At 32.7% G+C, this 13,333-nt stretch overlaps 2 protein-coding genes across 22 annotated transcripts in view; one reads left to right on the forward strand and one right to left on the reverse strand.

The window, feature by feature from the left end:
- The window catches only part of LY75 (lymphocyte antigen 75), a 119,909-nt gene extending 116,923 nt beyond the window's left edge, over window positions 1-2,986 (forward strand). The window contains exon 39 of the mRNA XM_069577406.1: window positions 305-2,986. Within this exon, the coding sequence (XP_069433507.1) occupies window positions 305-507 (203 nt within the window). The 3' untranslated portion in view covers window positions 508-2,986. The remainder of the gene's footprint in view (window positions 1-304) is intronic.
- Window positions 2,987-3,250: 264 nt separating this feature from the next.
- Window positions 3,251-13,333, reverse strand: part of MARCHF7 (membrane associated ring-CH-type finger 7) — a 47,593-nt gene continuing 37,510 nt past the window's right edge. For 4 of the 21 annotated variants that reach the window (XM_069577412.1, XM_069577417.1, XM_069577411.1 and 1 more), the window contains 4 exons: window positions 11,253-11,362; window positions 8,574-8,687; window positions 7,118-7,166; window positions 3,251-4,553 (listed from right to left, as the gene is read on the reverse strand). In XM_069577412.1, coding sequence (XP_069433513.1) covers window positions 4,495-4,553; window positions 7,118-7,166; window positions 8,574-8,687; window positions 11,253-11,362 — 332 coding nt within the window. In that variant the 3' untranslated portion in view covers window positions 3,251-4,494. Of the gene's footprint in view, window positions 6,580-7,117; window positions 7,167-8,573; window positions 8,688-11,229; window positions 11,363-13,333 lie in introns of all 21 variants that reach the window. The other 17 variants (XM_069577409.1, XM_069577414.1, XM_069577413.1 and 14 more) reach the window with 8 other exon arrangements.

Consider the following 13,333-nt stretch of genomic DNA (forward strand, 5'->3'; position numbering starts at 1 on the left):
TTGGAGAACATAAAAGGATATACACAATTTGAAACACACAGTGAAACAGTGTGGATAATTTCTATTTCAGAGTCTTAAAAGCAGAGTGGAGACCTGCAAAGTCTACTTCAAATTTTGAAGTATGGCAGTTATTCAAACTAAGAAATATAAATCTTGATAGTAATAAACATTGTTTTCATAACCAATGTGAGAAATTCTCAAAAATAGGTAAATATCTAAGTGATGAAACTATAATATTAATGCGCCCCAAAAAGCAATACTAGCAACTTGTATATCCTGATTTCCCATATTTTATCTTTTTCAGATAACCGCATTTTAATATCAGCTTTGGTGATTGCTGGCACAGTAATTTTGACAGTTTTGGGAGCAGTTGTTTGGTTCTTGTACAAAAGAAGTTTGGATTCTGGTTTCACCACGGTTTTTTCAACTGCACACCAATCACCATATAATGATGACTGTGTTTTAGTAGTTGCAGAGGAAAATGAATATGATATTCAATTTAATTAAGATTTTGGAAATGTCAGATTAAGACATCAAATACCTTTCAGTGATTCTTCTGCATGATTTCAATGTAAAACCTGATAATGAAAATTAGTTTTTATGATATATTACCTTATTCCAGTAACATTCATTACTCTATGTAATCACTGATCATGACAAAATTTATCTTTAGGATCATTATAAAGACAAAAGGAGTAACCACCTTAGATATAATTTAATGGTTTTGACCACCTCCCAAGTGCATCTTTCACTTGAATTAAGGAAAGCAGGTAAAAGTAAAAATCCAGTCTACTTGTCTTACCTCCTCTATCTTCCTTCCACTGAGTTGAATCACCTTAGTTGAAAAAAAATTCTACTTACCACTAGTTTTAGCAATCACTAGATCTTTAGCAATTTCTATTGTCTTGCTCCTTTACCAATAAGATATGGAGAATACACCTAACCTTAAAAGATTCTCATTTAGATATCACTTGTGCTGGTTACTCTGATAATTCCTCTAATATATCTATCTCCCTTTAGGATTTAAATGTATTAGATGTGGAAAATTTTACAGATTTTAATACCCCATATGCCATATAATTATATAATTTTAACACTTTTTAGAATACTGTTTTGGACCACAGCATTAACACTATTTAGCACTGATCATAAATTGTCAGGATCTCAGTAAGATTTCGTGAAGCAAAATAATTACAGCCATACCATACCAGGACGGTGTGGAGGAGGCTGACATGGGTAATGCACAGAGCCCTTGAAGGATTTCTCTCCTGCTGCCATATCCTATGTTCCTATCTATCTCATGCTCCCCAAGCCTCAGTGAAGTATTTCAATGACATGAAAACTGTGTAAGCAATAACTGCAGAGAACTGCATACTACTGTAGTGATGATGTTCAAGTTTCTGGTACGTATACTGTACATTTTAAGACAGAATCATTTGGTGGTAAAAAGTGAAAATGCAGTACAGCTGAAGCAAGAATGCTTTCTTTAGCAACTTTTATAACTTCACATTATTAGAAAAGATAAGGTATGTACTTAACAAAATTGTATTTACTATATGAAGAAACATGAAAGTGCAAGGAAAGTGCGTCTCTCCCTAATGCATATCCCATCAGTCATTTCATGGGAATACTGTTCATATGTAGAGATACTCTCTCAAGCTTAACCAGTGGCAACAAAGTCTTGGCTTGTGACACCTGTTTCCACTGGCCACCATGAAGCAGAATCATTCCTCATCACAATTAATGGCAGTTTTTTTTAACAAGACATGAGTGAACTAAAAAGTGATGATAATGTATGTGACTGTCGTACTAAAGAACTGGGTGTTACTACACAATTATGTTTTGTAATATTGAGATTTTGTGTTATTGACTGAAATGTCTATTTTATTAAGAGTATTAACAGGGCTATTAATCGTGAAAATTAGATTGGGATTCCTTCCTGCTTTTCTAACTAAAATTCTACCAATCCTTTAAGAATTAAGACCAACTTTCTGTTCTTAAAACTTTCTATCACAAATCTTTACAATATATATTTTAGTAGCCACTGGCTACATGTGGCAACTTAAAGTTCACTTCCTCAATTAACACTAGCCATATTTCAAATGCTCAGATCACATGCAGTTAGTAGCTACCATATTTGGCAATATTTCCATTATGATAGAAAGTTTCACTGGAAAATGATGTTCCAGTCTCCCGTTCCATTTCTAAACAACATAATTTCTTCAGTTCATTTCAATAACTTCTACCCAATGACAGCTCTACCAAAATGGTTGTTCTAAGTGACTTTTCATGTTTGATTTCAAACAAGTCCTTAAAAGGCCCTGGTAATGCAGTGTTAAATCTTAATTCTCTTTATATATTTGAACATCTGTAACAGGCCTTTGTGTCTATTCATTGTTCAACAGATAACTGGATAATTCAAGTCTGTATTTATTTTTAATATTAGTAATAACATAAGCATGCCTGTTTACACTCAGAATGTATAAACTGCTTTTCTTCAAATGTCTTGATTCTATCTAATAATGACAATGTAATTCTTAGCTTTGGTAGCTGTTGTTACCATCCTTTCTTTTAGTTACCATTTACCATTTACTTTTAACATTTTATTAGAAATTGGTATTTTTAAATTCTTAGGAATTTGAGTATTGTATGGTCTCTATTTTGTTCAGAATCTAAAAAATGATAACCAATGAAAGATTTTTCTTATTTCCTCTAATTCACATTTACAGGTAATTAGAAGCTTATATAATATTGAAATACTAAGTAGTACTAACAAACTATAAGAATACTATAAAGCTCAAGTCACTGGGGTCGCACAGAGTCGGACACGACTGAAGCGACTTAGCAGCAGCAGCAAGTCATTGTGTATCTGTCATTTAGCAGTTAATTTAGCAAAACTATAAATAAACTATATGCATGTCAATGGAATGTATTCTACCATTTACTTCAAATTTTTAAATAAAAAATTTTGTAGGTTAAGAAGACATTACATTTTCATACTGAGTTCTATTAAAATGCATAAATGCTTTGAATTCAAAGCAAAGACCTGTAGTAAAGATACTGACACTGGCATCCTTAAATTTTGCATATCTGCTTTAAGGAAGGTAATACAAAGATAACAGGCAGAAGCTCAGCAAATGTTTAGAAACAGTTATTTTCATATAAAATGGAATTTGAAACTGTAAGGTTTTTGGCTATAATATTTGAAGGCTTCTTTGAGCACCAGTTTAAAAGGAAACATTTCAAACTATAAAGTAAATCAGTATGCACTTTATTTCAAGCCAAAGTTTTACATTAAGACCAACAGTCTGAAAGTGAGCAAACTGTTGATTCACATTTGGGAAATTACATAGTTTCTATTTAGATTCTGAAAAAGTAGTCTGACATAGACTTTATTTAACCTGAAACCACCTGAAGGCATTTTAAAGTGTATCCTAAGGGTGCTGATGAAGAAAATGTACAGTGTTATGGATGTATACACAACTCAGGACCACAGTGTTAATCTAGTCATGGTGAATAGGTAATGTTCATCTCTTCTCTAAAGGTAGTGAAAAATATTAGGTCATCAAATAAAGGTTTAGAATTACCAAGGAACAGTTAAAAACAACCAGGATCCAAACAGGTTATTTATATCTTATTTATCTATAAAGAAGTGACAACACTAAAAAACACATTGAAAACCAGTGTTTTAAACTCTGAATGTGGGCCTTAAAAGTATCTCATTAACTTGAGATTGCAATAATTTTTTTTTAAACAAACAGCATTTGGCTAGCAATTCTGATATAATTTACAGCTGCAATATTCCTAAGAGGAATATCTACATACTACATACTATGGTCTATCAAATATAACCTGCATTTTCCAAATCAATACAAAACTTTATCCATCATTTGTACACTTTATTTTTATATACTTTTTTAGAAAATTAGATTTTACTGCTAAGTGAATTTAGAATTCAAATTAAATTTGGAAACCTAATATAATGCTCTTAACTTTCTCCCTATTTTTTTTTAAACACTGGAAGCAAATGATTATAAAACTGAAACTGCAACGTAAGGCATTTTAAAAATAAAAATACTTAGGTGCCATCTGGCAATTTATTTTGAAATCCTATTTTGTCCCACTTTTACCACTAACAGACCAAAACACCAACCTTTCTTCATAAATATAACTACAGTAATCAGAACACAAAAAAGGGTTGTCAACATTGCTTATTTAAAACAAGGGTAACACTTTCCCCACTCATTAAAAGAAAAATACTTTTAATATAAACATTAGATTCACTGGCCATGTTAAAGGTCCAGCAGAATTTTAATTCAGTAACACTTGAGAATGAACATATATATACATGCATAATGTGTATATATGAATATATATATATTCATTCTATAGAGATAATATATTCAACAGACATTTCCCCACAAAATTCACTCATACGTAATTGCCAGTTTTAATAACGCCTGTTCACAGATCATCCATTTGTCCTATTTGCAGTTAGGCAATATCAAATGTTCTGTTATGGTCTCCATCTTCTTCAGAATCATCTTCTGAAGCTGTTGAAAGAAAACAGGATGATCAAGGATGATTTTAAGGGGGATGAGAATGGAAGTGTAAGTATGAAGCCAGAACAGCAATGATTTATAAAACAAAAATCCCAATTTATTATATACTGTTTGGTCAAAATGATAAATTATGATGACTACATTAGGGTAGTTTGTAGGTGACGCCTAGCCACAATACCCCCACCCCCACAATTTTTTGTTATGTTAGTTTTTATTGAAATGAAAATTTTAAAATGTGGTTCAAGAACATCTAAAACATTCCTGAGATCAGTTTGTGTCCATAACAGCTAATGATAAATACACTAGACAAAGAGTAAACTTGAGGCAAGTGCTCTCACACACCTGAGGAGAATCTGGCTTACCGCTGCATGTTTGATGTATCCGATGAGAATGAAAAAAAATGTACATAGAAATAGAATAATAGGTTATGGATGTTCTTGCAATTTACATCAGAGCTATGTCTATAGAATGCCAAGAAAAAGTTCTGTTTAGTCAAAAAAGCTTTATATAGATACAGCCTAAATTAAAATAATTGGATTTAGTAAAAACCTTTTGTTGAGAGTATTTCTATGCCTCCATGTTGTCAAAGACTCACCACTCTTGCAACAGTTCTGACCTCAATTTATTTTAGAGTCATTAGTAGCTCAAGAGTTTAATAGAAAACATACTTGAATGTCTTAGGACATAGTAAGTGTAAGACTGTATAAACTGTATGTGAAGGAAAATGGAAATTCACTAAACATCTAACCAGCATCTCCCCTATTATCAAGAGCAGAAAAGATAAATGCACACTCTTCTTATATTTAATACTGGACAATTTAAGAGCACCCAGCAAATGCAATCAACAAGAAAAAAATCATGCAACATGTACAGATGAAACTAGAGTCTCCATATATTTACCTTGCAGAAATTTTAGATAAATGATACCAAGCATAGACTTAATTAGCTCATAAGGAGTAAAATCCTACACTTAAGTTTTATATATATCATGGAGAAATGTCAAACTAAAAAATAAAATAGTTTTTCAGAGAATTTCTGTTTTCTACTGGATTAACTCTACAGAAGAAAATTCAGTCAAAACCAGTTTTCAGAATATATTAGTACTCTGGTATTTAGGAGTCAACTAGTAACACCCACGACATCTTTCACCCTCAGTCTGGATATACATATTTCAACCATCTTTTCCCTTTCATTCACGTGCTTAATAAACTAAATTCTAAATAAGAACATTAGTAAAAAAAATTAACAGCAATCCGGGTAAATGTACACTGCAACAGATTACTCTCATCACATTTGACAAAATATAAATTATAACTTACAAAAAAGAGATCTTTGTATTAGCCAACACGATGGACCTGAACTAAGAAGGTATGAAGGAAAAAAAGATTTACACCCAATGAAGTCCCACTTTATTATACCATTTTGACTCCTTTACATCCATTTCCACACATACTAACCAAAATTGTGAAACTGTATCACCTAACTGCAGCTCTAAATCCTTTTAAAACTTAAAATTGTACAAACTCAATGACAAAAACCCATGCCTAAGAATATTCAAGGAATTAAAAAGAGGAGGATTAGGTCCTTTTGAAACCTTACTTCAAAGGATGCTAAATTTTCTTTAAAGGTAAAACATTACACAGACTACATATAATAGTCCAAGTATTTTAAAGGTGAGTATAGAAGATAATCAACTGGATAACACTTCAAAGAGTGTACTGGAATCTGATCATGGGGAGTGCCAATTGCTTGGGTAAAAAAGCACAATAGCTAAGTAGGGTAATCTTGGATTCCCAAGAACTGTTCCAGAGCCACCAATATCTGTGCCCACCTGGTATGAAGCACCCTGGAGATTGTAGGACTTTGAGAAGAGGGTAAGCTGTGCAGATGCCTGTAAAGATTTGGGCATTAAGTGCCTTCACAAAGGAGCCCAGGCAGAAGTCCTAAAGCTGGAACGTGATCTTAAGAGATTGGAGCTGCTGGCGTAGCTGGCTGCCTATTAAAGGTCCATGAGGACCTGAACAAGGAGCAAAAAAACAAAACAAAACAAAAAAACAAAACAAAAAAAACTATGGCTTCTGTTAGGGACTCAGAATTAGGACTCTTTCACTATTTTCCTCGAACTGTATATAAACCCAGGGAACACCTTTTATGATCTAACAAAGCTAAATAACAAAATTTCATACACAAAATAAAAAATCTAGCCAATTAAGAAGTGTGTTTTGATTAGTAGTTAAACATGTCTTTTTAAAAAAAGTGTTAACATTAGAAGTGTTAAAATTAAGGTGATTAAATATATTTTTATTTTATATAAAAGCAAAATACTGATGGTTAAAATAATATCCTTCTATACATTAAAATTAATGCAATTAAAAAATATGCTATTAAACTAATGTCAGTTGCCCAACCCATCTTTCCCAAATCAATTATTCTGGTATTATTAAGCCTATAAATGAAGCTCTAATTTGGTAGAGTATATATACTTGGGTTTTGTTCTATGGGTTTAATTTGCAAAAGTAAATTCAACAAGTCTGGGGAGGGGAAATTCCACCTACTTTCGAGATCTTCCATATGTGCCTGAAGAGTTCTTGCAAGGTTAATAAACTAGAAACAATGCAGAAAGAAATACAGTAGTTTAAATGTAGCAAATGGATCTAGAGAGAATCAGTATAAGAGATTCATTTCTACTTAAAAGTCAAACATAATTTTAAGCCTTTAAATAGGGGGATCTTTCATCCCCCACATCAAAAATTACAAGCTTTTAATGATATGACTTTTAAAAACATCTTATATATCATTATCAGTTATGTAGAAATTATGTATTAATCATATAGAAACTGGGAGCAGATAACAATAATCTTATTCAATACCACTATGTTCTTGCATAAATATAACACTCCAAAAACTATGGAGAAAATTAATCCTTTGCAATTTGAAACCAAATGATTTGTTAGTGGTCAACTAAAAAATATAAATCAATTATTTTCCTGCCTAAAAATATGACATATGATTCTGTACTTTAAATGTATATACCTTTTACAAAGGCATGAATTCAACAGATATTAATTAATATGGTTCATTTATTCTGAAGAGACAAGTTGCCTTTTTAGAAATCAAGAGATTTTTGCTCAAATTCTGAAAGCCTTTGAGAGTTCCTTCTCTTTTCTCTGAATGATAAAAATTAACAATTGGCTAGTAGGAATAATGTTTACATGATTACAAAAAACGTTCTATCCATATACACTGAATTTGTTATTTGATAATTTTCAAAATATAACAGAAACGTTTTACCTCACCATAAACTCTACTGAATTTTTATCACCAAAGAGAACATTTGTATAAAAAACTGTCTGAAGGATATATTTATGAAGACATTTCAAGAATCACGTGTTCAGAATGCTACTGTAATGACATGTAGACTCTAGTCCCTGCTACATAAAATGGCAAGGCAGTAGAGTATAAATTTCCATAACAGTACCATTTAATTAAAAATACCTAACAAACAACTTTCTTACGTGTTAAACTAAGGCAATAGTGTACAGAGTAAACACCAAATAGTCCAAATTTTAAGTAGTTTGAAATACAGATGCTTAAAAACTACTAGAGTGATAATCTTTTACAGGATAGTAATGAATAAAATGAAGTTAATTTCCCATACTCTCTCAGTTTTTGGAGTTCAGTATCAGGTTTCTAAGTTATAACACTGAGTCTTGTTAGAAAGAGCATTTTCCTTAGTACTTCCAAGTCCCTGTTTCTCACTGACAAATATTCCAATTAACTTCAAGAGCTAGAAAATTACTTCTTTTTAAGAACAGCTTTATGAAAAACGTATGCTCCTTGATAAAGACAGTAATTTCTATTAAAACTACAATACCTTTACTTTTAAGAAAGCTTTTAATATAGGAACTTCCCAAAGGAAATAAGTGTGTGAACATATAAAACAATCTGCCTTCCATTGCAAACAACTGTTGCATCATATCCTCCCTTTCCCCCTGCTCCAAGGTTACTTACTCGGACACGTGTGCTTGGTTCATTCGTATTTCCAATCATATCAGAAAAGCTTTGTTCGCACAAGTGCAATAATACAACTAGGTAGAGACCAGAGCTGATAAACTCATACTCAGCCTTTAAGAGGGAAGCAAACGAGAAAAAGAAGATATATGGAGAATGAAAAATTAATAGACAAGAGATTGACATTCATATACTGATAACTAGAGGAAATGTATTCATATCCAGTTCTTAGAGATATAGCACCATCTATTAAATCAAGAAATATCCTCCATAATATCATAATTGTACTAATGCTGTGATACAAATAGGTATATGAATATCCTCTTTATTTAATTTACAGTCTTCTGTTATGTAATGACTTATATATAAAAGTGGGGCTTTTAACTCATTTGAGGGCAGAATGAATGATCTAATTCTATAATGCACCTAACAGATTCTATTAATACAAATGGCTATAAATGTTTACCTAAAAATTACCATTTCATGTATAGCTATGTATCAATATATGCAAATAAAACCTATTCAAATGGGTCAAATTACATGATATAATTAACTTTTAGGCAACAATAAATATAAAGGTAACAGAGTAACTGTTCCTTGGATGATTCACATAGAAGTTTCTAGTGGGTAAAAACTGTCCTTTGGTTCAAAATTATTGTTCTGAAGCTAACAATACAAGCCATGAATATAGTGTTATTAAAAATCTAAACTATCCTGTAATTTTTATACAGTAAACTATCTAAATTTTACTATTTTTAGTAATTAACTCATCTGAAGTTAAGAGCTATACGTTCTTAGTTATCAACTTCAGCAACTACCTGTTCTCATATTCCACAGAGGATTCAAAAAATTTGAAACTGATTTAAAAACTGTCTTTATATCATCACTTCTTACTTTTATTTTTTACTTACAAGGAAATTTATGTCCAGAATTTTTTTTAATTTTAAAATTCATCACCTTGAAAAAAATGAAGCCACTGGATGAGGAAATAAACTGTATTAAACTAGTTACTTAAAATGACAGTTGTTAGGCCCCCAGAATCCAAGATTTACAGGGAACAAAGAAGTTAAAAGTGAAGAAGCTTAATCAAGACTGTCATTGTTTTGTACTTCACCTAACATTTTCTCACACTTGTAAATTATTTAAGATTGTGGGCCATTCACTCCTTGGAGAACCATGAAAACATTCCTGGTTGAAATAAAATGCAAAGAACCACCTTTCAGAGACATGATAGAGCACCTAAAGGAAGGAAGGACAGCAGGAGAAAACTATCCTTTGAAACCTACTCATTTTGAGAAGATTAAAAAAAAATTTCTTTCCATCATTCTACCTTTACCTACTCTTTCCCTTGTTCTTTAAAACACCAATGCTCAGCTATCCAGAGAGATTCCTTGGAGACTGAAGACAATTCCTTGCTGAAACTAGGATTCTCTTTGGACAACTGGCTCATTAGTGTGAGTAGCATCTGTGCTACATCAATTGCCCAGAGTTGCATTGAGTGATTCTTTACCTGGATAAAAGTAATCTGCTTCAAAGGATCTGAAAATCCTTTAAATCATATACAAATTTTGTGAATCTGTAAATTTTACTGAGTGTGGTCTTAATCAGATTTTTCAAAGGGTATTCATGATTTCTACATTTTAAAAGTAAAGGGTACCATATGGGATTATGTTGCTTGATTCCACTTATGATTTTTATGTTTATGTGAAATTTGCCTTCATCAAAAAAAGGGAGTGCCCATTACTCCTTCATTTAAAAAGTGTTTTTCAAGCATTTATGCATTCTCCCACCATCATCTCTCTTTTTATAATGAATATGCTAAGCATACTTGTATAGTATGGCTCTTGAGTCAACTCTGTAATCTCCTTGAACATCTTTTTGCCCCAGAATTTTCCATTGGCAGGGGGGAAAGGGAGGAAATACTGAGTTCTTCATTCTCCATAAGCACATCAAAATTTTTTTAAAGTTTAAAGCTTCAAAAAAAACACATTAGTGACACCAAGTCAATTCTCAGGCGAATAGTTATCAATATACATCAAAAAAAAATCTGAGAAATGAGAATATCTGAAAAACTTTTAAATAAGATTGGAGATTATTCATTATATAAATAGACTAAAATGACACAAATACTAAAAGAAAGAGGTTTATAAACAATGTGAACTTGGAATAAAAGATTTCATAAGGTATTTTATATAAAGCTGCAGGAAGCAATAAGGAGACTGGAGGGAACTAGGAGAGCAGAAGAACATGGGGGGTGGGGGTGGGGCCCAGACAGACACACAAAAAGCTGCTTCTAACATTAAAAGAAGAGAGAGGATGTAGACCCAGGGCAAGGTGTTTCAATCACGCTCCAGGACTGAGGCATCCACAACTGAGACAGCTCTGGGGAGGTAAGGTTAGCATGCCTGTTTGGGGACCACTTTCCTAAGCCTTTATTTTCAGGTTTATTTAGGAACCATATAATACATTTTACCTGAATAATTTAAAACCTGTGACTTGCTTTTTTTGCCCTTCATTTTCAAGTTATAGGAAAGTAAAGAAAAATTATACTTAATGCAATAAAAGAAAATTACGTTACTATTTTAACGTAGGTTTTCAGATCATGATTTAATCTTTTCTTCAAGAGTTGTCCTTTATGCACAGAATAGACACTTACCAAATTAGGCAAAATATACTAACTTGTTCATTTGCACGAGCTCTATGTAGTTCATGAATATCAAAATCCTCCAGGTTAAGCTGCAACTTCTCTTTACAGAGTTCACAGGTGGTTACAGCCTCTAGTGAAGAACCTGGTGAAAAAACAAAGAAAAATCACAAATAAAGCTTAATTTTGCTATGTCTCCACAAAACATTTTTCCTTGTGGGTTTTTAGCTTAGAATATAGAAAACTAAAAGGAAGGAAGGGAGGAAGAGACAGCAAGGAGACTGTACTACTACCATAAACCAGTAACGTCTCCTAAAAGAGCAATTAGTAACACCTGACGTGCATGTCCTATTCTTGTGGTACCTAAGCCTCCACCTTGTGTTTATTTTCCATCCCAGATACTCATATATTTTGATGTGGGATGCTGACAATGGAATATTATCTGTATTTCCTACTTCCTCTTTAAGTCCTTTGATAAGATGCCATAAAGGTTGAGTTCAGTTCAGTCACTCAGTTGTGTCTGACTCTTTGCGACCCTATGGACTGTAGCACGCCAGGCTTCCCTGTCCATCCCCAACTCCTGGAGATTGCTCAAACTCATGTCCACTGAGTCAGTGATGCCATCCAACCATTTCATCCTCTGTCGTCCCCTTCTCTTCCTGCTTTCAATCTTTCCCAGCATCAGGGTCTTTGTCCAGGAGTCAGTTCTTTGCATCAGGTACCCAAAGTACTGGAATTTCACCTTCAGTATCAATCCTTCCAATGAATATTCAGGACTGATTTCCTTTAGGATGAACTGGTTGGATATCCTTGCAATCCAAGGGACTCTCAAGAATATTCTCCGACACCACAGTTCAAAAGCATCAATTTTTTGGCACTCAGATTTCTTTATATCCAACTCTCACATCCATACATGACTACTGGAAAAACCATAGCTTTGACTAGATGGACCTTTGTTGGTAAAGTAACGTCTCTGCTTTTTAATATGCTGTCTAGGTTGGTCATTGCTTTCTTCTAAGAAAATATAGTCTGTCACTGTTTCCATTGTCTCCTCATCTATTTGCCATGAAATGATGGGACCGGATGCCATTAAAACATGGTATCTAAAACAACTAGTTACATAGACCTAGGCCAGTATCTCTGATGTGATAACATACACTAAGATTGTCTGTGGTCTAAGAAATGTGTCTTCCCTATAACACAGGAGGCAAAGAAAGGGATCCATTCTTCTTCAGATAAAAACAGCTCCCCTCGGCCATAAAACGAATGAAGTCCTGATATGTGGTACAACTGCTAAGCAAAATAAGGCACAGGTAAGATACAAAAAGCCCCCAAATATTCTATGATTTCATTTATATGAAATATGTAGAATAAGCAAATTCAGAGAGAAAGTAGATCAGAATTTACCAGGGGCTTGGGAAGAGGGTGAGAAGGGTGTTAGTGCCTAACAGATACAGAATTTCTGTTTTGGATGACTTAAAAAAGTTTTGTAAATAAATAGTGGTGATGCTTACACAACATTTTAAATCTACTTAATGCCACTGAATTATACACTAAATAATGGTTAAAAGGGCAAATTTTATGTTATATACTTTTTTACTATAATTAAATACAATTCCTTCTGTCCTATATGCACTCAACATTTTGTTACTCCTAAGCTTCTGTATCTAATTAAGTACCAGTCTTGTTTAATTAAACATATTGCCATTTTCCTCCTTGTGTTCATTTTTAAACAGGGCTTTAAAATGAAAAACTGTCCTAAAAACTAGAATAAGTCATATGCATAATAAGGTAAAGATTTAGATTCAATTTAACATTTGTTGAGTGCTTGTTATGTGCCCCCAAAATATTAGAAGTTCTAAACATTAAGAAAGTAGTCATGCCTGTCTTGAAGAGCTCATAAACTCTTAGAATTAGTGTTATTTAATAACAATTCGTTAAATAAAAATTTAACATAAAGTCTAACACAACAGTAGTAGTAACTTACATGCATTTTCTAAAAACAGCTGAAAGGAAAATGAATGAGTGCTATTCTGAGGTAGTAACATGTCTATGTCACCTCAAGATGAGGTGGAGTGAAACTGCAAAAGACATTTCTATTTATCAAGTAGGTGAA

The sequence above is a fragment of the Ovis canadensis genome, chromosome 2 (assembly GCF_042477335.2).
Source record: "Ovis canadensis isolate MfBH-ARS-UI-01 breed Bighorn chromosome 2, ARS-UI_OviCan_v2, whole genome shotgun sequence".
NCBI lineage: Eukaryota > Metazoa > Chordata > Mammalia > Artiodactyla > Bovidae > Ovis > Ovis canadensis.